The 23,522-nt window shown below is 43.9% G+C and overlaps 1 protein-coding gene across 2 annotated transcripts; it reads right to left on the bottom strand.

The window, feature by feature from the left end:
* Nucleotides 1–489: 489 nt before the first annotated feature.
* On the bottom strand, nucleotides 490–23,472 carry YWHAQ (tyrosine 3-monooxygenase/tryptophan 5-monooxygenase activation protein theta). Of its 2 annotated transcripts, none has more exons than XM_040551691.1 (6): nucleotides 23,275–23,472; nucleotides 22,109–22,493; nucleotides 5,700–5,823; nucleotides 3,073–3,236; nucleotides 2,629–2,724; nucleotides 490–1,563 (listed from the first exon to the last, which is right to left on the bottom strand). In XM_040551691.1, the coding sequence occupies exons 2-6, from the start codon at nucleotides 22,400–22,402 to the stop codon at nucleotides 1,504–1,506; spliced, it is 738 nt and encodes a 245-aa protein (XP_040407625.1). In that variant the 5' UTR covers nucleotides 22,403–22,493; nucleotides 23,275–23,472; the 3' UTR covers nucleotides 490–1,503. The 2 variants fall into 2 exon arrangements, with proteins under 2 accessions (XP_040407625.1, XP_040407624.1); XM_040551690.1 differs by lacking the exon at nucleotides 23,275–23,472 and adding an exon at nucleotides 22,779–23,089.
* Between the last annotated feature and the right edge of the window lie 50 nt (nucleotides 23,473–23,522).

Raw genomic sequence — 23,522 nt, 5'->3', positions numbered from 1 at the left:
AAGCAGTCTAAGAACAACAGAAAGCAGGTTATGATGTGGCAGCACACAAACTAATGAGCTAGAGGACAGATTCCTTGGCATTCCTAATAGTGTATCTGAAATACCATAATAATAATGATGACCATCATTGAAAAAATGGGAGGACAGATCAGAGAATTTCAAGAGATTACAATAAAAGGCATAATTTAGGTGATAGGATTTGCAAACCAGGGAAGAAGAACAAGAAGTTGGCTATTTTTTTTTCCTTAGGTCATTAATAAGGTGAAGCCATTAGCTCAAGTAGATTTAGTTATTGAGAAGTCCACATGTCAGATTAACTACAGAAAGTTATCCAGGATATTTTCAAAAATGCAAATTGTTCAAACATGACATGAGTTTGAGAGCAGACTTTTTACAAGTATGCACTATATTTGAGAACGACTTCTAGCACAAGATACTTAACTTTAGCCGTTAGGCAATTACATGGAATTGTTACAAGTCAACAGTAAGTGGTTTATAAAATGTAATTTTATTTAATGTTACTTTGCTGTTACAGAGGGCATAACATTTTCACAAGGCTTTTTTGGGACTACAATCAATGATTAGCAACACACAATAGTGGTCCGAACTCTCTAAATAACAATCACTGGACAAACTTAACACCTTCTCACATGTGCACAAACCTGCATGGAAAAGTACTAAATTTTATACTTGGACATGTGAACTTCAATTGGTTTTCCCATTCCAGTGTATTAAGAAATGACATGCACTTTAGTCTGCCAAAAAGCACTGCCTGTACTCCGGCAGTAACATGCTGCTTCTAATACATAGTAAAGTGAATACCAGAACTACAAAGGCAGGAGTGTAAGTGAACTTTTATTGGGAAGGGATATCAACTTAAACAGCAGCAACTGAAAATTAAGAGTAGCCCCTGTTTTCAAACACGCAAGCTCCTGCATTACATTACAAATTGATTTGCTTCCTGTATAAATTTTCAAACTAGAAATGCTCAATTTTGTCTGGCCTGATACTTCTGCATCTCTACCGAAAAGAATACACAGTAGCATGTGAAAGTCAATTATGGGAAGGAAACCCTGCATAATAAGAAGGGAATGTGGAGAATTAAAAGCTATGTGGAACACTCTTTAGTTGCAATTAACTACATTTCCATATCTTACTGTAATATAAAACACAGTCAACTGGCAGGAACTGGTTCAGATTTGTTTTTAAATACCAGGTACACTTTAGTCCGCTACATAAGTGTTTGGAAGTTACTTATGTTTATATGAAATGAAGCTATTAATACTTTTCTACAGCAGTAACCGCACACCAGGAAGGCCAGGACAAACACAAATCAAGGAATGGAGTTTTCCCAAAGCTGCAGTGTGAAAAGACTATAAATTGATTTCCATACACATGGATGGGTTTTCTTTGCTATAGGAAATCCAAGTGGAGCTATAAGGAATGGAGACGTGTAAAAAGGTTTCTTGAGAAGGAAAGGGAGAATGACATCCCGCGTGCAGTTTAGTTTTCTGCACCTTCTGCAGCATCACATTCTTCTCCTGCACTGTCTGATGTCCATAACTAGAAAGAAAAGAAGAGCAGCGTCAGCTTTTGGAAGTGGAGATTTACTTCTAAAGAGGGACAACCAACTATTAACTGTACAGAAAAAAATATCAATTAGATTTAAGGATCTCTGCAAGTATCAGCGCACTGGAGCCGTGGAATCTCAGCTTCCAGTACTTGCTTCGGGAGAGGTAACTGGAAATGGTTCCACATGCAGAGGGCACAACTAGCTCTGCCCCTCAGGTATTAAAGGCAGAACAGGCACCGCTCTCAAGTCCAGACTTTTGTGCTTAATAGCACGGTACAACATTAATGCTAGATCATTCAACAACTCTTGATGACAGCTTCCTGAATAACACTCATTTCAAAAGCAGAGGTCTGGATCCTAAGAGAGTGCCATTTCAGTTAATGAAGTAAAGCATTTTACAGTGCTAATAAAGACATTTCTACTGAAGGGATATTGCAAAATTATAAATGTTGCTGTAATTTCAAGTACAGCAAATATTCACAGAGAGGATATTCTCTATAAAATTGCCTTAGTTAAATATTTTAAGAGCCTAGTGGTTCCATTAGGCACTTTTCTTAAACAGCTGATCATTACAATTATACTCAAACTCATTTTATCTTTAATATACCGAAATTTCAGGCCTTTTGTTTTAATGAAGAAATCTGGAAAATGACTAAAATAAGCTGCACTGGATGTACAAAAGTGAAGACATCTTGTTTCTGAGGTACCGGTTAAGAAGTTTTTTGTGATCTGTTGGGGATTCTCACTAACTACTATTTCTGGACTCCTTGTCCTATTTTGTATGTTAAAATAGCTGAGAATGCACTTTTCCCTCTTCATTGAAAAGGCTAGAAAAAAATTAGAAGTATGAACTATCCATATGGTCATTCTGCATGACACAGCATGTAGTTGCTGACATCATAACTTAGTTTGAATGCAGAGTAAGTTGAAAAGGCACACCAGGGTAAATAGCTAGAATCAGTGCTATGTTTTGTGCTAAACGTTTTCGTTTCATCACAAATTCAGTTTAAGCAATTATACGGTTACAGAATAAATAGCACAAAAATTCAACTCACTGTTAGGTTGTCTCTAAGCAACTGCATGATGAGAGTACTGTCTTTGTATGAGTCTTCGTTCAGTGTATCGAGTTCTGCAATGGCCTCATCAAACGCCTGGAACAATGAAGAGCAATTAAGTCTCTCTATTGACTGATCATTAAAAAAACAGAAGTTGAGTTTATCAGTAAAGGCAGCTTTAAGAGAAAGAAGTGTAACATTAGAAATTAGTGATGAATTGGTCAATTTTATAATGAGGCATAAAGGTAGTGCAGCTTAAAATTTAAGTCACACTAAAAACAGCCTGCTCATACCCCTTTAATTCCATTAACAACATGAGCTTGGAAACCAGATACATTAAATAGGGTCATTTCCTGAATAAACTCTAGGAAGTCATCATTCAGATTATTTTAAGCAAAAACTCTTTTCTACTGCCCCTGGGCTTAGAAGAAAAAAGCAACTTACTGTCTTTGCCAGTGTGCAGGCAAGCTCAGGATTGTTGAGAATCTCATAATAAAATACAGAGAAGTTAAGAGCTAGACCCAAGCGAATTGGATGTGTTGGTTGCATCTCCTTCTTGCTGATATCGAACGCCTCCTGATAAGCTCCCTGTGAGTTTTCTATTGTTTCTGTTGAAAGAAGGAGAAACGTTTCAATATTAGGTAGGGTTGTAATAGCAGTATTTTTTTTTTTTTTAAAAAGGTATAACCATTTAAAGTACTCCCTTAGTAGGAGACTAAATAGTCCGCCATTTAAGCCTCCTCTTCCTTAAATCATGGCAATAACTTGAAACCCATTTTAAGTAGAGCTACCACACTGACAAACCACAGGGGGCAGATTAAGCTACTGCAGAGCACCCGTATCCAAAAGACGGATAAACACACAAAAGTTGGTAAACACAAACATCAAAAATTACTACAGTACCTCAGCTTGACATACAAACGTATAGCCTTTGATTCAATGCAATCTTTAGTTATTAACATTGTACATTTTTTCCTACAGAGATCCTGCTTCATTCCCTTCATAGGATGCTCGTGTTCGAGTAGGGCATGCAGCATAAAGAAGGCAGGTGTTTGTGCAGCACTACCTCTTCGTGAGGAAGTCTAGGAGACATAGACTGCGGGCTCTTGAAAAATCTGCCTTCAGAAATTGGGTGGAGAGAAGCAGGAGGTCAAGATAAAAAACAAGGTCGTACCCAGATTAACTTGGAGAAATGCCACAGAGAAAAGAGGTTAATGGGGCAAAGTAGATGCACTGGGAGCGATACACAGTCTAGTAAAGATTCTCTTCTGGAAGACAACCAAAAGGGCCAACAGTAGCACTAAACGTGCCTGCCAAATGAAAATAGACTGGAGAAAATGAAGAGCTAGTCTCAGAACTCAGAATCCAGTTCTCTGAGGAACAGCACCTTAAGTGCTCTAAAAAATATTATTAAAAAAGTAGTTTCGTAATTAAAATCTGTTAAGTATTCATAAGAGTGAAGTTTTCAATATTTACAATGTAATACGCACTAATGAACTATTAATCTGTTTAAAACGAGATAAAGGCAAAAAGCCTAGTAAACACAGGAAATAAATTAGCTTAAGTACATAAAGACATTTTAAGCAGAAAAAACAGATGCTTAGAAATAGGGCATCAGAAAAGCTTGCAGTAAAACCCAGGGAAACTTACAAAAAGCCAAGCACAAAGCGTACACATGGCAAAGCGTGTAACACAAGCTCTTCAAATGGAAAGCACCAAAATCCACTAATAAGGTTATCAATCAGTCCCTCTTCTCCAGTAAGCACCCATATCAGCACACGTATCACTTTACGTGCGGTCTTTTCAGCCAAGATAAGCTGGTATTTCTCTGCTTAGCCAGCCAAAGGTTTTTAACTCTTGCTTGAGACAAAAGGAAAAGACTATTTTTTAGTAGAGACAACTTGGCTTTGGCTTTCAGACTTGGACCTGCTGATGTCATTTAAATAAGGAAAAGGTTAGAAATTTCTGAAAGCAATTCATTAACGCAAAGACTTTTTACTCTATTTTCTGTATTTTCATCTTTCAACTTCAATCCTCTTACAATACAAGGAAACAAAGCCGTTCTTTAAGTGACGGTCAGCTCTATCTTCCCACTTTGCAATTCAAGCAGTTTAAACTAGCCAACACTGTCAGATGCCTGCCATGCCCAACCCAAAGGGACAGCCACTTCAGAGCTCTGCCAGCTCCCAACCATCTATCTCCTTCCTGTGCCACAGCATCACTCCAGGACTAATTTTGCTTTTTTACACAAAAAGACATCCCGAGCTTATGCCATACCATGAGTTTTTAAACATCTCAACAGTGCCTGGCACCTAGCAAGATAATTCTGATACTTAATTCAATACATCGTCAACAGAGAGTTAAAAAACTCCCTAGAAGAGCTTTGAGTTACTTCAGACCACCTATGCACATGTTCCAACCACATTTTTAGGATGCCCAATATCAAATGACACTACCAGCTGGGACGTTTTCCAGGCCTTTTCTGCTTGGTCCAAAAGGGCAAACTAAAATTACAGGGGTGCGTTATCCCTACCAGCAACTTCCAAGTGAGCTCACACTTTTTCCAGGTTATACTGAGCTACTAATGGTTACTTATTTATAATCTTAGTCAGAGGACTACAATAGAGTCTGCCTCACACTTTAATGGTTACAATTTATACACAAGACTTGACTCATTTAAGTAGTGAAAAAATTGTTAGAGAACTCTTCCTCAACGACTTTATTTTAATAAAGAAATACAACCAGCCAACATCCAGCATGTTCACAGACCTTTACCTAAAGTGATTTCCAGAAGCTCTAAATAAATGCTATCAGACAACCATCCAGAGGTTTAGGGTAGATGGCAAGAACACCAGCCAAAATTCCCTTGGATCCCGTGTTTGAGGTCTATTCGTACTTTTATCTACACGAACATTTGGAGATCCCCACTCAAACACAGCCTGTCCCCACGCTGCTAACTTTCACATAAATTCAGAGGAAGATATTGACGTGGATTTCATTTGTTCCCTCCCCTGTGGCTCAAAACAGAAGGTCATTAACTACTGAAGCCCTGCAGATCACAAGGTACTTACGTTTTCTGTCATCACCACAGGCAACTTCAGCAAGGTATCGGAAATAGTCTCCCTTCATCTTCAGGTAGAATACCTTGCTCTCTGGATTAGTTGCATTAGCTATTAAATATTTGTCCAACAGCTCCTGAAGAAAAAAAGAAACAGACAACATGAGCTTATTACAAACAACACTGAAACCAAGTTCAATTTATTTTTCTTCTCTTCAGTAACTCTGGATGGCCTCATATTGGCTACAAATTAAGAGGGGGAGGGAAAGGGAAGAGTTTAAAGAGCATTTTAGATAAGCCATTTAAACAAACCGCGCAAATCCACAAAGCTAGATAGTATATTACGATGATCAGACTGCAGAAAAAGTAGCAGACAAGGTTTACTGGCATATAGTTTCAAGAATGTTTTTAAAATGAGAATTCTGAAACCACTGTTTGAAATGAGTAAGCTTTTACTGGAAAAATGAAACCCTATGCATTAATTGTCAAAGCTATTATAAATAAGAATTCATTCTGCTTCACAGGAAAAAAAGAATTACGAAGAATAACCGTGCCATCTTCTGTAAAAGCTGCATTCAGACTTGCAAGAAAGCACCTCTGAGCCACCTCCCCGCAGCCAGCCCCACCACAAGCAGCACAGGGAGGCACAGCCCTCGCTTCTGCACCCTGCTCTCCAGCACCATCCTGGGCCACCGCTCGCTCACGCTGCTCCTCCTGCCCTCAGCTCTCCTTCCTGACGGCCAGGGCCAGGTTTGCCAGCCTCCAGCAAGACGAGGGAAGGCTCTCTGCAAGGCTAGCCTTTGCAAGGTAGGGGTGGAGGAGAAGGGAAGCAGAAATGTCGGATTTTCCCCCAGCCACAGCAGTACTCGGCTCTCAGGTGCTTCGGAGAACTGACGGGGAGAACATTTTCTGGCTGACCTCCTTGTCCCCACGCCCCAGGGATTTTTACCTACCTCATTACCCCAACGCAGCCACGCTCTCTGGAATTTACAAGAGATGCCAATGAGCTCCAACACACTCTAGGCAGCCCCACAATACCCAGAGCAACTTTACACTAAGAATTTAAGCGATAAAGATCTGCATTCAGTTACTTGGAAAATAAACAGATCATAAAAGCAGCAGAAAGTTTCCACAAAGCTTGCAGACTGTGGCTAATAAGAGGTTTCTTACAGGAACACGTAGCCAGACTCACGAAGCAGTACGGAGGTACTGTTTAAGTTCAAGGAACCGTAAGCTTCTAGGGGGAAAAAAAAATCAACTTGTAACTGTAGCACTACTGAAAAGGAGTGAATTTGAGATAAAAGCCTCCGTAGAAAAACACTGCCAAAGACTAGACACCAACTAAAAAAACCTATACAATATAAACATATAAAAAGTTACACAAATTCCACATTTCACAGTGGGGTGTACCAAGGGCTTGCACAAGGGTACCGAGCAGCACAGCTCGTTGGTGTTCTGGAAGCAGCAGCAAAACCTGAGCGGTGTTTCAAAACAAGAATTAAGGCGGTGTAGGCAGATGGCTGGTACAACCACGTATTAATACTGTTATTTCACGTGAGTCATCCGCATCTTACAATGAGTTATTCCCACCCTACAGGTTTCTGCAGCGAGAAAAGCTTCACGTTTTGTCTCTGCCTCGCTGTTTTCCTGATGCTTTTCTCCTCAGATAGATGTCTACACCAGCCACAAAACAGTTTTGAAATCTGAGGTGGCGATGCAGCGATCCACTGATCGCATCCATCTTTCTGGGGGAAGCTTGCTGCCTCCCTGGGCTCAGGGTAGGGATGCTACTAGGAAGCTTCCTAGCCTGGTTCAGCCCTCAGATTATCCTGTTCTTTCTTCTTCACAAGGGTAGTGAAAAAAAAATATCACCGTGGTTAAGTCCAAAAGTCACCGAAAGAAACTTCGGAGCCTTGGGGAGACTGGCGAAGGGATCAGGAATGCAGGTAGTATTTTCCTCTCCTTCCAGAAATAGGGAAGGAAATGAAAAGAAGTGGGCGGACCCAGCTTTTCAAGCTCCAAGGCTGGTGCCACCAACAGAATTTGGGGTCTTCCATCCATGGGATGATCAATGTGACACCAGGCTCGTTGGGGCCTGGGGGGATTCACCCTTCTCAAAGGGGGGAAAAGGATTTTTTCTCATGAGTTAGCAGGACTGACTGAAAGAGTTTTAAAAGAGCTTTGAAGAGGAAAGGGGATAAAAGTAGGCTTATTCAAGATAAGCCATGGATGGCAGGACAATATTTGAGGGATGACGTGCTAGTGACAGCTTTCACTCTGCTCCACAATTTCACTGGAAATGTGCTAACACCAGTGCATGCCCTGTGAGGGATCAACAAGAGGAACAGCTCAGTCCCTGCTCAGTCCCTGCTCAGGTCCAGGAAGCTCCAGAAGCACGCTGAAGATAATTTTTTGATAGAGGTATCGAGGGAACTGACTAAGAAAGGTGTCCTCCTAGACCTGCTTGGAAACAGAGAAAGTCTTGCGGGTGAAGTGATGAGTGGTGGCTGTCTTGGACACAGCAATCAGGAAATGCTCAAGTTTAAACCCTTTGGTGATAGGGGAAAAAACCTGTCAGCAGAGCTGCCACCTTGGATTTGGGGACAGAAGGCTTCAGGCTGCTCAAGGAACTATTTAGTGAAGTGCCCTGGCAATCTGGTTTTGAGGTCAGTGGGGTCCAGAGACATGTAATGCCTTCTTTGCCTCCGTCTTTAACACCCGTGATGGGCCCTGGGCTGGAAGATGACAAACATGGGAGGGATAAGCTCCCGCTGGTACGGAATTTGTGCAGGATTTGCTGCTGCTGAATGCACACAAGTCTACGTGGGCTGATAAGACTCATCCCAGGGTACTGAAGGAGTTAGCCAATATTACTCTGAGACATCCCTCAGTTATTTGCCAATGGTCTTGGGAATCTGGAGAGGTTCCAGTTGACTGGAAGCTGACAAATGTTATTCAAGAAGGGCAAGAAAGAGAACGCGAGTAATTACAGGCCTGTCAGTCTCACTTCAGTGCCTGGTAAAGGTATGGAGAAGATTATTCTGAGTTATTGAAAAAGACTTGAAAGACAATGCAGTCATCACTCAAAAGCAACACGGGTTCAGGAAGGCAAAGTCAGGCCCTCCTAACTTCATATCCCTCTGTGGCAAGGTTACCTACCTGGTGGATGAATGGAAGAGAGGAGATGCCAGTTTTGGGGGTTCTAGGAAAGCTTTTGGTATTGTCTCTTACAGTATCCTTCCGCACAAAACGCCCAGTACGCAGCTGACAGGTACACAACACGATGGGCAAGCAACTCGCTGACGGGTGAGGTTCTAAGCTGTAGGAAATGGGGCTGTGTCAGGCTGGTGGCCAGACACCAGTGGTGCTCCCCAGCACTCACTTTCAGGGCCAGCTCTCTTCGGTGCCTTTATCAATGACCCAGACACAGGAGCTGAGCACACACAAGGTAAGTTTGCGGACAACGCTACGTTTGGAGGAGCTGTTGATTCCCTTGATGGTAGGGGAGCCTTACAGAGGGATACATACAGCGTGTCGGTGCATCCTCGAAGCGCTGCCTGCACCACCACGTCTGAAAACTGCTGATTCTGTGCAGATGTCCAAGGATCTTTCAGAAAAAGAGCTGCTGCTTGGAATGAACTGCAGTTTCTCAGACAGCAAAGAGCGGGTTACATACACGGATTTCCTACGTGCTCTTCAGCTGGAGGAGCGGAGCTGCCCAGACAGCAGCTCCCACTCCCAATTCATCTCTAGGGCCTCCTAAATCCTTACCACAACCCCTTGGTAAGAGCTCTGTGCATCCATCAGCTAGGGCAGAGCATCTTAGTTCCAGGTTTGTGCCTTTTTTCTTCTTCCTTTTTAAAACAGCCTTAAATGGAACAAGATTTCTTGTTTATCAATCATGTAGGATGCAAAAGAAAATAAAACCAGACTGAGCAAAGCTAATTTATCCATGCAGACTGTTTCAAATCTATAATGTATTTGGTACACTTAGCGAGCCATTCATCTCAGGATATCACTGTTATGTCTCACCATCCATCTCACCCTCCCCTCTAATAGATGGAAAACGTCGATGGGGCAGTGAGAGTAGGCATGCATGGTAAGATAAATGATTTTTTTTTTTATCATTTATCAGGACTGTCAGACAGTCCTCGACACTGCTGCAATCAGTAATAGCCAAGAAAACTCAAGGTTTCCTACATCCGTTCTCTATCTTCCCCCGCTCGGGGGTTTCTGCCTTTCCATCAGACAGCAGTCAGTCACGAACTCGCATCTTTATAACAGGAAAAATGAAAACTGGTAGTCTGAACAACGAAGGAGACCTCAGTCACCTCAATTTCTTATGAAAAATTTTACCTAAAGACAGAGTCAGGCACTCCCACAGGTATGATTCTGACAGTTTCGTAATACAGCAGTCTGCCTTCCCATAGAACAGATGTGCCCATCTTCTTATTTTGGGGTGGGTTAGAAAGTTATATATCAAAATACAGTTGCCACCACGATTAAGATCTGCGATGGCTCTTAGCACCTTCTAAATCGAGGCCTGACCAACCAGCAGTTACCTGCTCTATGAAGCGAAAGGTGCCTCAGATGCTTCCATGAAAAGCCACACGATGCTCGAGCTGCACCTGAGCTGTCTGCCACCAGCCTGCCCTGCTGCTGAGCGACTCAGAACCACGAGCAGCACGAAGAAGCGGGAGTCAGAAGTCTGTTCTCAAATCAGACCGTTTGTTTTCAGCGTCACTGCACTGGAGCAGGTTTGCATGGTGACAATTTGTTGCTGGTATCTGCCGCTTCCTTGATATTGAGATGTTCTTCTCAAGTGGCACGCTGGTCCTCTCGTGTTGGGACAAGATCTCCCCTCTCCCTCCCCATGTGTGCTGCTTACACGTCTTAATTCATTTCTACCTTTGCAATGTGCTAACACTTTCCCTCCCACTATCACTGCATTCCCATAGACAATATACCTTCTCCCTCCTACGGAAGGATGGCTTTGTTTCTTAAAGAGACGCCAGCAACATGAGCTACTGGTCCCTGGAACAGTTCCCTGAAGAAGCCAGCCGGGAACCTGGCAACAGCCCCCTTCTTCCCCCCTTAAAGCTGAAATTCATTGTGACATTCTCTCCCCCCATCGGGGGGCTTATTCCTTTCCATGGCAAGAGAAAATTACATTTCAATTGCATTTTTCCATCCTTCTCCAGTTCTCCTTTTTGCTCCTTCCCAACCGATACCCTTTTTTACTATCTATTCCCTCCCTGCTTAAGCAGTAACAATGTTTAACAGTGTCACAGCATCAGGCCATTGCGACTCACCTGAGCCAGAAACATTGAGTTCATCTGCTCTCATCACTTCCTTATCATTTCAGCGTTGTGAAAAGCAAGCCCTGAAGGAATACGCCAGCCGTATCTCTACTTGGAGTACCTGAGATAGACAAAGCAGCTCCCTGAAGACAGCTCCTTCGTAATTATTTGTTGTGTGTGCACCCAGTCAGCCTTTCCTTACATGCACCATACACACAGCCCTACAATTCACGTACCATCCACACTCCACATGTTTTCTGCTGCCTGGTGTTCAGGAATATCACCCGTACCCCAATCCAACTCTGTTTGAAAGGCAAGCCCGACTGAGACATCAAGTTCAACCACAACACTCACTAAATACCTTCTGTACAGCTTAACTGTGTGGCGTGTTCAAGTGGCAGAGAAATAGTTCCTGCTATTTGATCTGTACTTCTCTCTTCCCACGTCCGTGGCTGTAACAAATCTTGACAGCAAAGACGAGGTTTAGAAAATATAGTACACGAGAATAAATTGAAACATTCACTGCCTCCAGCGCTTGCATCATCTAATATGTGACTTTCTGAAATCCATCAGTATAAACGTACACATATATCCCAGTGCCATTAACTAATACCTATATTCTTCACGTTTCCCAGTTCAGTACCAGAGGATGAACATGAACCAGATCAGCTCCAGAGATTAGCTACTGATCACAAGTAGTTTAAGGTCTATTTTTCAAAGCAAGCTGAAGTTATCAAGTTATCGTGTGCCTAGGCACCTTCAGAAGAAGTTCTCAGTGTGGTAAACTCAACTCCTAACTCAAGATATTTACGATGCCACCACCACTGAGACATGACCTAAGCCTGTCACAAGCATCGACATCACCAAGTCATTTCACAGAGAGATCTGCACTGCCTTTTATCACCAACTTGGCATGGTACATCGTTGCTTTTGCTCCATCAGAAAGACATCTTAAGTAGCGACATTCCCCAAAAGTCTGCTTCCAAAAATAAACTGCTTAAGTTGCTGCCTGATCTTTAGGAAGAAGCATGCTGATGGTCAAAACCCTGGCACAGGGTTTTGTGAATAAAGTTTAAATAAAACTCTATTTTTCAAGTAGGACCGCTTCAGCAACATTCTTTCACCCAGGCATCTTACTTCAAGTTATTTAAAACTTATTCCACTGCCATCTTTTGGGCATATGATTATAAATGCTGTTCTTTAGAAGTAAATATGACAATAGTTTGTGGGGATGCAGTTTGTATTTTCATGTTTTAGCAATTTAAGACTAAATTCTGTGCTAGGCTTTGACTAGTATGACAAAAAAAAATCATTTACAGAAAAGAAAATCCAATAGAATTGGACAATCTTTGTCAGAAAAATAAACTCATCAGTATCTGTGCATATGCTATTAAAAACTTGGTATTCCTCCTTCCTAACCCGACACCATGATGGAAAGAGTTCAACCCCATGGAATAAAAAGAGACCAGCTTCAACTTCAGCCGCTCGCTCACAACTTCTCTGCCGTCCAAACGTTCTTCAGCTCTGCCAGCAGAGGTGCTACCAGTCCAGAGTACCTATTTTCAGAGGTCTTTCAGAGCCTCGATTCAGTTTATTAGTGCTTCCAAGGCATTCCTTCTCTTCCCAAGCTGACACTCAACTTTCTTTAAGCTTTTATTTATTTTAAGTATTGAAGCTAGCCACCAGAACAGATGTTACACAGGTGAGAGCAAGGATCTCATTACTCAGCGGTGCGCTTGCCTGTAACAGCAGAGGCTTACTGGCCAAATCCCACCGAGCCAACTGTCACATGCCAGTGAAGAAACTGTTTCAAAAAAAATCTATTTTTGATGCAAGGTACCTTAAAAAAGGAACTGGTGTGCAGAGTGCATGTCAACACCACTTTTTTTTTTTTTCCAGCAGGTTACCTCACCACTCCGAACATGGATTCAACATCACACTCCGTCTCAGCTGGAAGACAAGCAGCTTGAAGCCAACAGACATGCCATGTGAAGTGCGTGACACTACGTAAATTCAGCCAGGTCTACAACGTAACAAAATACCTGGAAAAAGCCTCCAGTCTGAAGCATTTCTCAAAGCCCATCCAATGTGAGGAAAGGCACCTATAAGCAGCACACAGGGAACTGGTTTCTACCAACTGCAGTCAAAAAAAAAATAAAGCTAAGAAGTTGGTGACACGGCTCAGACCGCTATATTCCCCTAAGACAATTATCACCTGCAAGTTTAAGCAGTCCAAATATCGGGTGTTCCAAGCCGTTTGACATCACTCACCATCAGCGTAGGCTCAGCCCTTTCAGTAATGCTTGTACTCACAAATGACCGCCTGTTTTAATCACCTAGTAAATTGGTATTAAGGCTCCTCGACTGTTTCAAGTCGAAATCAGTCATTCCAAAGTCCACAGAGTGACTCACTGCAACCCAGGTGTGTTTTAACATTCACCAGTTGGTTTCTCGACAGGAAAGGGAGAGTCCCCCGCTGCAAGAGCACGATCACTTTACTTTCAAACCCGTAATTCAGCAGAAGTAAGCTCTTCATCCTTCTGGATTCGAGCTCTACGCATCGACTCCTTTTGGGAGAACATGGAATGGGTTTCCGGCAGACCTCCTAAGACATGGGTATTTCTGTTTTTATATTAAGATGTGTCTGTGCCTTTCCTATGCCCTGGCCTTACGATGGCTTAAGACATCCTGACAAAGGACTGCTGAGAGCAGAGGCAAACGCACCTGCCACGGAAACAGGGAGGGTGATCTAATTCATCTTTTCCATTTGGTTCCGAGTATTTGTCTACATAGTTTTCAAAACTGGCAGTCATTATTTGGGATTGGCCCCAAACAAAGGATCTGGAATCCCACTCAGCAGATGCATTGGAAGCTTCAGCTGCAGCAGCACGCCTGCCCACACTATTCCCACCTGGGGCCAAGATTCATTTCATCCAGCATTTACATTCAGCGCTTACATTCCTCCTAAAACGAGAAGCTCTACGGTCCCCAAAGAACTACGTAAGCCAGGAACTAGAAGCGTGTGGAAACGCAACTTCTCCTTTCTATAGATTTTCATCACACAAAACCAACAACCCGAAGCCCAAGGATTATTCAAGATTTTATGGAAGAGGTCTAAAGTTTTCCAGTTCTCCTCCTGCCAAATGTAGGAATGAGTCTTCAAAAAAAAAAAAGCCATTTTTCAATAATTTCAGTTTTTGCTGAAATAACAGCTGTACAGCACAGCCAAAGCTTTCAGGAAATTTTTTTAGTATCCGACATTTATCTCAAATTGATTCTAGCATTCTTCCATGATTGCGTTTTCCAGATTTCTAATTCCTCCAAATACTTCAAGTGCTATTTTCCCCTTAGCAAACACGTATCACTGACAAGTCCTTCCCTTCAGAACCCTGACCACCTAAAAGTTTCTTCCAGTGTCCTCCATTTGTCAACTCCCATAACACAATGGAATCAAGCAGTCCAAGTCTGTTTGAAATCTGCATTTAAAAAGTATTTGTGCTTTGCAGCTACAGAAGCTCTGAAGTTACTGAAATACAAGACTAAATTCTCAAAATGAACAACAGCAAGCAGGAGCTAGCGGGGTTTAAGTTGCTCCTGAGTATCTCATTTTTAAAGCCAGCCTTTCATGTTATCAAATGAACCCTGTAGGGTAGCAATCCAAGTTTGACTTGCTTCAGTTCTGTTGTTTGGGAGCCCTAGATCAGAGGCTTCTTACGACCAAAATCCAGAAACGTAATAAGATTTAGATGTGCTTCCCTCCCACTGTTTTATGCTGCTGGAAGAGCCTCTTACACCGTTCAGCTTTATATTAACTTGAAGGAAACAAAAATACATACATATTTTTTTTCATTTGGCATATTAGCAACATGCCAGTAATATGTTATTCCACAAAACAGCCAAGCTCCAGCTACGAAGCCTACCCTCTAAGACTGAGAGCTAAAAGCCAACTTTCCAGATAACCTTGTTGCAACAAGTTCCCACAGCAAGTGAACCTTGACTTTTGTGCTCAGGCCCTGCCTGCTTGCTTCCACTTCAAAACAATTTCTGCTTACAAGAATTTTGCAAAGCGCGTTCAACATAAAAACTTCCTGAAGAAGTTTTATGCAGGAAATACGAGGGTGTCAGCCCGATAAGGCAGTGTCCAGCGTATTTGGAAAATTTAGTAACAGAGCCAAAAGAGCTTTCTGTTTCCAGAGCCTACCGTGGTTCCTATATCCAACTGCCTCAGCAGATGGGCTGTATATATTAAAGGCCAAAGATCACCAGAGCAAGGTAAAGACCTTCCTCAAGGTCAGAAATTGGGAACTCAAACACTCCATTCCTTTTACAAATTAAGCACAAGGCACAAACAAGATTACAGCTAATTCAGGACCTCCCAGTTCACAGGTCTTTACGCCTCGTATGTTTTGCTGGGCGCACAGAACCACAGGACATGAAACTCAGCACTTTAATTATTTTTAGTGCCTGCTATGTCTATGGTGCCCAGTTCACACGAACTGTTGTTCAGCTGCATGACGTGAATTAGCAAGTTACAAGCTCACAAGGCAGCTGTGCGCTCCGCTGGAGCATTCTGATACTGGCTCTGGCTTCCTGGGACACAGAAAGAATGAGGAGGAACCTGGAAACACCAGGCCCATGAACTCAGAGTAGCTGTGTGAAATTAGGTGCCACAAGTGTTCGAGAACAGTCTATGTACCTTAGCTAGTTAGCCTCTGATAAAATCAGCTTTGTGTTTGCTGTTAAATTCAAAAGCACTTGAACACTAACAGCAAGTAACATCTGGGGCAGTAAGCCCATCAGTCTCAAAGACCAGGAGTGTAATGTGAAAGAAGGAACAAGATTTACACAAATAAGAGAATCTAACTCATTAACAAACACCTCCACCTAGCCAACTCACGAAGAAAGTACATCCATGGACTTTTTACCATCCCTGCCCCTCAGTTTTCCTCACTGCCTCCCTCTGAATGCCTGACACTCCCCACTGCTGAGCACAGAAGTCCAGGGTCCTGTCCTGTATCTTCAATATACAGACTTCTTTTTACTTCAAAAAGACATCCACTGTATCATTACCTAATGTAGTTGTCTGGCATCTTTCCTGGCTGGCAGGTAATCATGATAGTTATTTTAAAAAGTGTGTTAAAAGCGTCACTGCATCAACAGAATAAATTTGTGCCTTGGTAGTCCAGTACTAGCTAGCGAGTGCATCCTATTTGCTCAAGGCCACCAAGGCAATAAGTGGCCTCCACCAAGTCTAATAATTCTCAACGTACAAGTAGACTGCGGTACAGTACAAACAAAGCTTTAATAGCCTCGACTACAGCCATGCTAGTTAATTTATAGCTTAACCTCATTAAAAAATGGATCTGACACTGGAGATGGATGAAGCTTTGGCTGCCCTACTTTCAACAGTTGGGTCACCTGCATTAGCAGTATGATTTCCTATTTTCAATTACTCCACATCCTGCTTCTCACAGGGTGATAACATTCAGGAGAGGTCTTTCAGAGCTGTTGGCAGGCATGACTTTGCAGAAGTGGTGCTGATCACTTCTCAAAACTTTTAAGAGCAGACAAGCTGACTTTCATGCTTTCCTACCTTCCCCAGACATTAATTAACCCCGGTCTCAAGATCGCTATAACCATGCATATCAAATCAGTGATCTAAACTCACCCCAGTAGCTTCTGATAAAGGAAGTGACACCGCATGCACAAATAGAGGCACAAGTTTTCAGAACCTCAGACAGGATACCTTGCAGCCATTTATCTTGTATCTTTCACCACTTCGATGTATTTTAGAAATTCAGCATCTCGGTGGAGGGTGTGGGGGGCATGCAGCAAGTGATGACTGCGTGCGATGGAGGCCTCAGCTACCACCTTAATTCCTGGAACTATTTTTAGTTGGGCTCTAACAGTTTTCAGCTGCTTCAAGAACCTCAGTGCATCCTAGGCTTTATTTCTGTAACCTTCCTAGAGGTGGACTCAGTTTTCCTCCCAGGGAAGCGTAGCACTCCAGCAACAGATTCTAACAAAGGGGAAGAAAAAGTGTCACAATACAAGGAACAACTATGAATAAGTTAAATTTAGAATTCACGATCTGAACTTAAAACATTCACTTAATGCTAACTCCGCAATTGTGGATTTGCCAAAAAGTAGCGTTCCCAATCTAAGGGCTGGCTTTGAGCCATGAAGTAGCTAGTTTTTCAGTCAGTTACTTCATGAGGATGAGTCAACAGCATTTGCTTTAATTTAAAGACGGCAGAAAACTGCTTGAGACACTGTCCCAACTACTACGGGGACAACTAATTCAAGTGCAAAAGTAGCATTAAGTTCAGCGGTTAGTGTATCTGATCTTCAGAACAAAACTGCATCCTACATCGTCCCCGGCATCAAAAGACTCTAATATCCTTTTACTCAGATGCCAGTTTCACCTCTACAACATTATGGATTTCTGCTTACATTTTGGCAGTTCATGTAGAATAGGCAAGCAGAGAAAGAGGATTAACTTACAGGACACGAAATTCGGAATTGTTCACGTAGTAGCCCAAAGCTCACACTTACTCAACCTAACAGATTACCACATATAAAATAAAAGTCAAGATTTCACTTTTTTGTAGGTCAAAGGTAACAGTGGTGAAGAAGAGGCTTACGTTCAAAGCGTATTCATCATCCAACATCAGATATTTTAGTTCACATAACGAGTCTGTTGGCTTCTGCACGAGAACACCGGCTCCATTTCCAATGAAGCTCTGAAGTTGTGCTGTTGAAGGTCACGTCAAAAGCAGCCTTTTCTAATATGCGGTTTGATTTTTGACTTTTTAATTAAAGGGATTAACTCTAGAAGAGATCTACAAAGGGGGTAAAACAAGAAATGGATGTAGATTTCACCCTTCTTATTAGCACTTAGTCTCGTAATTACACAAAGCAGAAGTATTAAGAACACTGCAACCTTGGGGGGAGGAGGAAGGAAGGAAGGAAGGAAAGGGGAGCTGGCAGGAGCAATACGCTGCGCCGGGCTTTCGACAATTAGCCCTGCAATCTCGCTGAAGATCAAACATTTACAAGCATCCTCTCAACCTTAAGACAGTAAAAATTGAAATAAGATAGACCTTACAGCTCAAGACTATTGCAGACACCGCCATGGGGCACAGAAAAGCTTCCTGAGCATGGGTAATGTTACTGCGAGTCCATTTCTAGAAGCTCACAGCGCACTCGCTCATTTCCAGAAATACTGGGTCTGACAGTGCTACATACAACTTTTTGCACAGGATATCCTAAAAAAAAGTTTGAAAACAACAAAGAGAACCTCATATATGTAGCTATCCTGCATAAATTTAAAGGCAGATCAAAAACCTTTTGAGTTTCAGCTAGAGACATGAGGAGTAAACACACAGTTGTTTCCAAGCCTTAACAAAACTTTAGCCACTGCATCTTCTCCAAGTTTTAAACCATAAGCACATAGCCATCAAATCTCAATCTCTATTGCTCCATGAAGAGCCCAAACCACACTGGGACCAAGACATTGACCATATGCAACATGCTGAGCACACATGGAAGAAAACCCCAAGTTGCAGGTGGAGGGTGAACTGCTTCCAGTCAAGGGTTGGTGTCTTTTTTCCGCCGTACTAGTTCTACCTAAAGAACGAAGGAACTTGAACATTAAGCCAGTTATTGATGTGCAAAGGGACTGAGGTTTTCAAACCAGTCCCTCTCTGCATCCCCAGTGGAGTTCCCCTTCAAAAGTCACCCCTTTTGGAAAATGTGAAGTCACTAGTGTCATCGGGTATCTACAAAATAAAGCGTCAGCCTGGTATCGTACATTCTTTGTTCCAAGTTTCATACATTTTTTCATTAATCATGCACGAGTTGTTGGCGCATCCATCCCTTTTACATCTAGTATCCCTGCCCCAAAACCACTCACAGAACTTAAGGGAACGTGAACTTTGTTCTCAGAGCGTATGAAACAACATAGTTCATCTGTACCTTGAAAAAAGCGAAGTTGCCAACCTATTTATTTACCCAGGAACAAGAGAGTTTCAAGAACAATGTGGACTGTGATTCTTAAGGGACAATTCAATAGTAATTCTCTACATTACCAAAGAATTAGTCAATCAATACAGGAACCTCCATAAAACCTGCCAGCGTACCTTTCAAATAAAGCACTTCATGCAGGTCGTTTGACAGTCGTACCATTTCTTCATTAAAGAGCCACTCTCACTTGAAAGACCAGTCATACAATGAGCAGTTAAAAAGCACTGAGATCACATCGGCTGCTACTTGCAAGGCAGACAATTAAAGAAATGTCTCCACTGCTTGGCATCAGATGGAATATCTTACCATGACCACCGAGTGCGCGCTCATTACATAATTAGTAAATACGTAGTTATGCATATGCGCACACAGGTATATATTACGTATATATTATGTATATATTTGATTATATATATATATATATATATATCAACCTAATTTTGGATGGCTGTATTCTAGTGGTGATGAAATTTAAGTTCCTTATCAAACCACGGCCTAAAATAGCGCCTTTAATTAGTTTGAGGCACTCTTTACAGGAAGAAAAATAATTGCAGATTCAGTGTTACTGCTTTTTTAATCAATAATCAGAAGGATCTCGTAACGCCAGCACAAGTATTTCTAAATGAAGGCTTCTACAACAGCAGAGAGACTTCGTTTTGAAAAGCTGTGCCACGCCAGTAAGCAAAAAAAAACTTTTGAAAAAAACTGCTAGTAGTATGACTAACAGCAGCCACACTCCACCCAACATCCACCCTTGCTAAATTCAAATACTCCAGCTGACAAGCAACCTTTCCATGCTATTTGCCAGCAGTTGCTTCAGTTTAGCTGCCTTCCTAGAACTAAAGGAGGATCTTTGAGAGTCAAGTCTGCAGATCTAAGGAGCTGGCAGCAGTTACTATAGGATTAGTAAATAAGGAATTACCATTCAAAGAGGAAGGAGTCAAAAGCGCTCTGTGGCTCAGCCTTAAGAGACCCATCTCTTGTGGTGCCTGCACATTTCAGCCTCCCCCTTGCTGACTCACGGATCGTAGGAGCAGTAGGTAGACGGAGGAGGAAAGAAGGAGCACAGAACTGCACACGGTACTCAAAGGGAAAGTAACAACGTGGAGGCTTGCAGTAGCAAACTGTCATCCCCTCCCAGCAGAGGAGGCACACCTTTGCCAGCAGGGCACAGCAGGAAAGGCATGCTGATTTGGAGGTTTGTCTTCACTACTTCCTGCAGCCTTCCAGGCAAAGAGGAAAGGATGAAGCTGCCAACCAGGCCACGGCTGGTAACGGGGGGAAAAAGACTAGAATGTAGAGAAGAAGTCAGCTAGGACAGGAAGAGCTTGCTTTCCTGACATTAAAGGTTTGTGTTAGCACAGCTCCCAAGCTACCTGCCGTACACCATTTGATACGGCTGGAATATTTCAGTATAGCCACTGGGCGATACGGCTCACTGCCTTTATCACTCACAGGCATTCCCTCTCGCCCCAGAAGCACAAGCTCCTTGTTAGGATGGGACAGCGAAGAGATTTTGCACACAACTTCCTCCTAAGAACTATTACCTAGCAGAAGGACAGAGGGAGATTGAACAGCCTGAAGAACGAGCTTTATGGCCAGGCCCCAGGACGTGGTTCCCAAGTGAATCCAAAGGAGATGGAGACGAATGACAACGGCATACACACTGACACCCTACCACACTACGTCTAGTGTGAATCTTGTGTGGGGCACTGATTCTTATTTCCTGTGAGAAGTTGCATAATTTTCACACAGGTGAAGTTTTTGCAACGTAGCTACGCCCGTAACTGTCAAACAGCTTCTCTGAAAGATGGGGATTCTTAAATACGTGCAGGAATTAACTCAGCTGATTCGTTAAACTAATCCATCTCCAAATAATTTTCAAGCAAAGGCAACTCATTTTGACTGATTTAGAGAAAAATCCAGGTGGCAGCCCACAAGGAAGCATATAGGTATTTTCAACACAATCCAGAGCACCCCTTGTACACGAGCCAGGACACAAATCAAGAAGCAAATTCAGCTACTTCCAAACCAATCGAATTTCAATTCAGGTCTCCTAGCCCAATTTAGGATACATTTACCTCAAAACTTATTTATTTCCTTAAAGACTTGCTTCTTCCTGTTCTCATGTTTGCAATACTAGATATAAAAAATTACAGTTTTTTAAACTAAGAGGAGCAAACCACTGAAGACTGTCTGCCACGCAATTACTACTGCATTACACACGTGCAGCTTCCTGCAGCCAGAACGCCCTGGTCATGCAGAACAGGGTCCAGCACCCTCCACACTGCTGACACAGGTCCGTACCACTCCTGGTGCACTGCAATATGGTTTTCACTACCATTAGCATGTGGAATTCTGCTGCTTGTACATAGATTTATTCCTGGGCTTCGGTGCACGCTCAGATCTGTTACACCCGTCTCCAAACCTTAGTTTTACATTAGTCCACTATTACTGCAAATTCATCTTGAAGAACTCCTGAGAAATCAACTTGAATCTGACAAAGCCAATTTCTACACATTCCTTCTCGTTTCCAGTGAAGATGTCTTACTCCATAAATTCACTATATATATATATCCACACACACAAAAAACCAAATCCTAAAATGTCTCTTAAAGACCCCATGAAGAGTGTTTTTCCTCACATGAAGTAGTAAATTAAGTGAACACGATGCTTTTAACAGGTTATTAGCTCAGCCCTTTATTTCTTCAGGTCATTCTAATTTTCTTTTTAACTTATCTTATGAATACCTAAGCAGCCACAGCAAACAGGCACAAGCCTAAATTCTCAGCATCTCTGCAGTAACCTAGTGCAACACTGCATATGGATCGCTCCAACCAAAATGGATCTCAAACGCAATTGAGCATATCTCAAATACCTCCGCACATACGGCACCCATAGCATAGTGCAGACGATCTCCTTCCTCACTGTAACAGATGCAACAGTTGCAGAAGTTACTACACTGACTTCCCCTACCCCAGCCTTACGTTTCACATATTCCCCAGTCAACTTCCCAGTCTTAATCCTCACAAAGCACCATACACGAATACTATTTCTTTCTCTCAAAGAAACAGAAGAGAAAAAAATCCCCACTCACCAGCACAGTGGTGCAGATGGACCTGAGCTCAGACTCCACCTTCTCCCGATAGTCCTTGATAAGCTGCATCTTCTTGTCGCTGGTGTCTGTCTTTTGCTCGATGCTAGAGATGACCCTCCAGGCAGAGCGCCGCCCCCCCACTACGTTCTTGTAGGCCACCGAGAGCAGGTTGCGCTCCTCGTTGGACAGCTCGGCACCTTGCTCAGTTACTGCCTTCATGCAGGTGGCCATGTCATCGTAGCGCTCAGCTTGCTCAGCCAGCTTGGCTTTCTGGATCAACTCGGTCTTATCCATGGTGGCTGGCAGTGGGGCGGGAGAGGTATGGTAGCGAAGGCAGGAGAAGCTGGGGACGTCACGCTCCCAACGAGAGAACGCACCTCAAAACCTGCAAGAAAAAGAGACAACAACCATCACTCTGGGATCAAATGCTAATGAACGGTGTATTATATGACCCCTCGCAGAGCCCTAAAAAGGAATGCAGGGAGTGTGTCTCCCTGTCCATCTTGGAGAAATGGGCTGGGATCATCCCGCCCTTCCACGTACGGCTGAGGGGAGCGGCTGCGGTCTCAAGGAGCCACTGCTAGGGAAAGGACGGCCGGGAAACTCGGCTCGGGAAGGCACAGCGAGCTGAGAACCCATCGCTTGGTCAGGGCGGGCTTTTTCCCCTCACCTTTCCTCGTGAGAGGGATCGAGGAGGTTCAGGACGCTACCCAATTCCCGCAAGCCAAGCGGGCCTCACTTAAAGCTGTCCCCTGAGGGAAAAGAATAACAAAAAAAGGAATAAAAGAGCAAGGAGAGGCCGCCAGGCAGCGCCCAGCCTCGGGGCCGGGGGCGGCTTCGCCTCCTGGCGGCGTGGCCGGGCGGGGCCGGGCGGGGCCGGGTCCCCCCCGCTTCCCCCGGGCATCGCCCCGCAGGACCCAAGAGCCCCTCCGGGAGGGCCGGGGCCCTGCGGTGAGCGCCGGGGGGCAGGGAGCCGCGGGGCGGCCGGGTGCGAAATGGCGGCGCCGCCGGGCGGCACCTCCCGCTGCCCGCCGCCGCCGAGCGCTGGGCGCCGCGCTCACAAAATGGAGGACGCCGAGGCGGGGCCGGGCGGCGGCGGCGGCGGCCGCCTCACAACGGCCGCCTCACAACGGTCGCCCCAACGGCCGCGGGGTCGCCGCGCTCACCTGAGGGGCCGCTGCGCTGAGGCGAGGCCGGGCCGGGCCGGGCGGGCGGCGGCCGCGGGGCTGCCGGGCGCGGGGCGGTGGCGGAGAGAAAGGAGCCGCTGCCGGGCCGGGCGGGCGGGACGGAGGGAGGGAGGGAGGCAGCGCTGAAGGGCGGCGGCGCAGGCAAGCCTAGCCGTTGCTGGGCCCGCGCCCACGCGGCCAATCAGCGCCTCGCCTCGCCGCCCGGCCCCGCCCCTCCGCCGCCCGGC

The sequence above is a fragment of the Cygnus olor genome, chromosome 3 (genome assembly GCF_009769625.2).
Source record: "Cygnus olor isolate bCygOlo1 chromosome 3, bCygOlo1.pri.v2, whole genome shotgun sequence".
Lineage (NCBI taxonomy): Eukaryota > Metazoa > Chordata > Aves > Anseriformes > Anatidae > Cygnus > Cygnus olor.
This window is presented reverse-complemented; position numbering and strand designations above follow the sequence as displayed.

What these genes read in the sequence shown, in the direction of transcription:
- YWHAQ (XM_040551691.1), bottom strand. Translation starts at nt 22,402, where the DNA reads ATGGATAAGACCGAGTTGATCCAGAAAGCCAAGCTGGCTGAGCAAGCT. An exon ending in CCATCTGCACCACTGTGCTG is followed by an intron (nt 5,824 to 22,108) that starts GTGAGTGGGGAT and finishes TTTTTTCTTCAG; the next exon opens with GAGCTGTTGGACAAATATTT. An exon ending in TGCTTAGAGACAACCTAACA is followed by an intron (nt 1,564 to 2,628) that starts GTGAGTTGAATT and finishes TTTTCTTTCTAG; the next exon opens with TTATGGACATCAGACAGTGC.